Source organism: Myotis brandtii, unplaced genomic scaffold (assembly GCF_000412655.1).
Source record: "Myotis brandtii unplaced genomic scaffold, ASM41265v1 scaffold247, whole genome shotgun sequence".
NCBI classification, from domain to species: Eukaryota; Metazoa; Chordata; class Mammalia; order Chiroptera; family Vespertilionidae; genus Myotis; species Myotis brandtii.
Genome location: NW_005359352.1, coordinates 1,429,161 through 1,430,790, shown reverse-complemented (window position 1 = coordinate 1,430,790; position 1,630 = coordinate 1,429,161). Strand labels below are relative to the sequence as shown.

The following is a 1,630-nucleotide window of genomic DNA, read 5'->3' as shown; positions in this document are numbered from 1 at the left end:
CCCTGGGGGGCGGGGCCACCGTTGCTCTCGTTGAGGAGGCGGAGGTCCTCGGCGGCCACCTGGTGCTCCGCGCTCCTCATGTCCAGCACCTGCAAGGAGAGGGCCACTTAGAGCCACAGTCCACGTCCAAACCTTCACAGGAAAAGTATCACTCACGTCCGCACTGACAAGTCACAGGTTAGAAGCATCAGAAATTATTTTAAAAATAAAACAAAGTTATTCTACTGGAAATGAGCAGCACACTTCCTGCCAGTAAGTGGATTTCCAGGGAGCGTGTCCGTACCCGCTCACCCTTCACTTGAACACTGAGAGGAGGAAAGGTCAGGGTCCTATGTATGTGATGTGACTATTTCAGTTTCAGGTTCACTGAAGATTCAAACAAAAGGCAGCTGGGGCGTGCGGGAGCCGGGCTGGGCGCTGCTCCCGGAGAAAGCAGTTGTGATCAGTTGTGCGGGGGCGGGACGGGGGGGCCAGACCCCAGGGAGCGTGGGGCCCAGTCCAGCCTCAGGAGCAGGGGGGCCAGCGGGTGGGAAACGGCTGAGGGAGCAGCAAGGCCGGGGGCTCTGCTGAGCCTGCTGCACGGGGTCCTGGCCGAGGCAGGCGGGGCAGGTGGCCCGGGGACGCTGGGAGTGAGGAGCAAATGGCCGAGGGCAATCAGACACTGAAGAGACATAAGGACTCTTGCTGTGAGGGGCCGCAGGCCTGACCAGGACAGACCCCAGGACAGACCCGAGGCCACGGCCTGAGGCTTCAGGCCTGACCAGAGGCAGGCCAAGGGGAAGCGGGAGCAGGAGGGGCCTCTCCCAGGTTCCCAGGAAAGGCCAGAGGCCACGCCACCGTGCTGTGTCCTGCCTCAGGGAGCACACAGGCGGGCCGACGGGCCAAACGCATTTGCCTGCTTTTTAAGAAGCCGCAGATATATCAGTCTAGTCGAGACCACACTCCCTGGCACTTGCTTGATGCCGTGCCGTGAATATCCAGTATCTTACTGTGCTTCTAAAGAGATGCCAGTCTCCGAAGTTCATGTTCATCTCCTTCTTCAGCTCGTCCATGTTGCACTGCGCCAGCACGCGCCCGTTGATGTTGGCCTGAGGACGAGGATGGAGGGAAGAGGTGTGACGGCTCCGGGTCACTGGGGGGGAAGTGCACTCACACCAGCACAGACAGGCCAGGGGCCGGCCCCCCAGCTCTGTCCACACCACCTCCCGCCAGGAGCAGCCGCAAAGCTCGTCTCTCCTCCAACCTTGTCACATCCCAGCGTGCACAGCAGCTGCAGGAGGGGCATGGCTGGTGAGTGCCGCCCGAGCTCTGTACGAAGAAAGAGCCACGAGGCCCCCTCACACCTTTCTCAGCCACAGCAGGCGGCTCAGACACAGCTCCAGCCGCCCCACGTGGGAAAGGACGGACCGTCCCTTCACAGGCAGGTCTGACTCCCCACAGCCCTGATCCACAGGCGGGAATGGCGGGAGGCCCGCATCTGGAACTGACGCTGCCCGGTCTCCAAGTGAACCCAGCAGGGAAGGTGCATGGGAGCTGGGGCTGGGGCTGGGGCTGTGGCCGGGGCCCCGCCTCGGGAGGACAGCAGCCGGGCAGGGACCAGCAGCTGCTGGGGACCTCCCAGAGCCAGGCC

At 62.6% G+C, this 1,630-nt stretch overlaps 1 protein-coding gene across 1 annotated transcript in view; it reads right to left on the bottom strand.

Moving 5' to 3' along the window:
- KIDINS220 (kinase D-interacting substrate, 220kDa) overlaps positions 1–1,630 on the bottom strand; it is a gene marked incomplete at its 3' end in the record, with an annotated part of 53,124 nt that overhangs the window by 2,251 nt on the left and 49,243 nt on the right. The window contains 2 exon segments of the mRNA XM_014540537.1: positions 6–89; positions 990–1,244. Coding sequence (XP_014396023.1) covers positions 6–89; positions 990–1,244 — 339 coding nt within the window.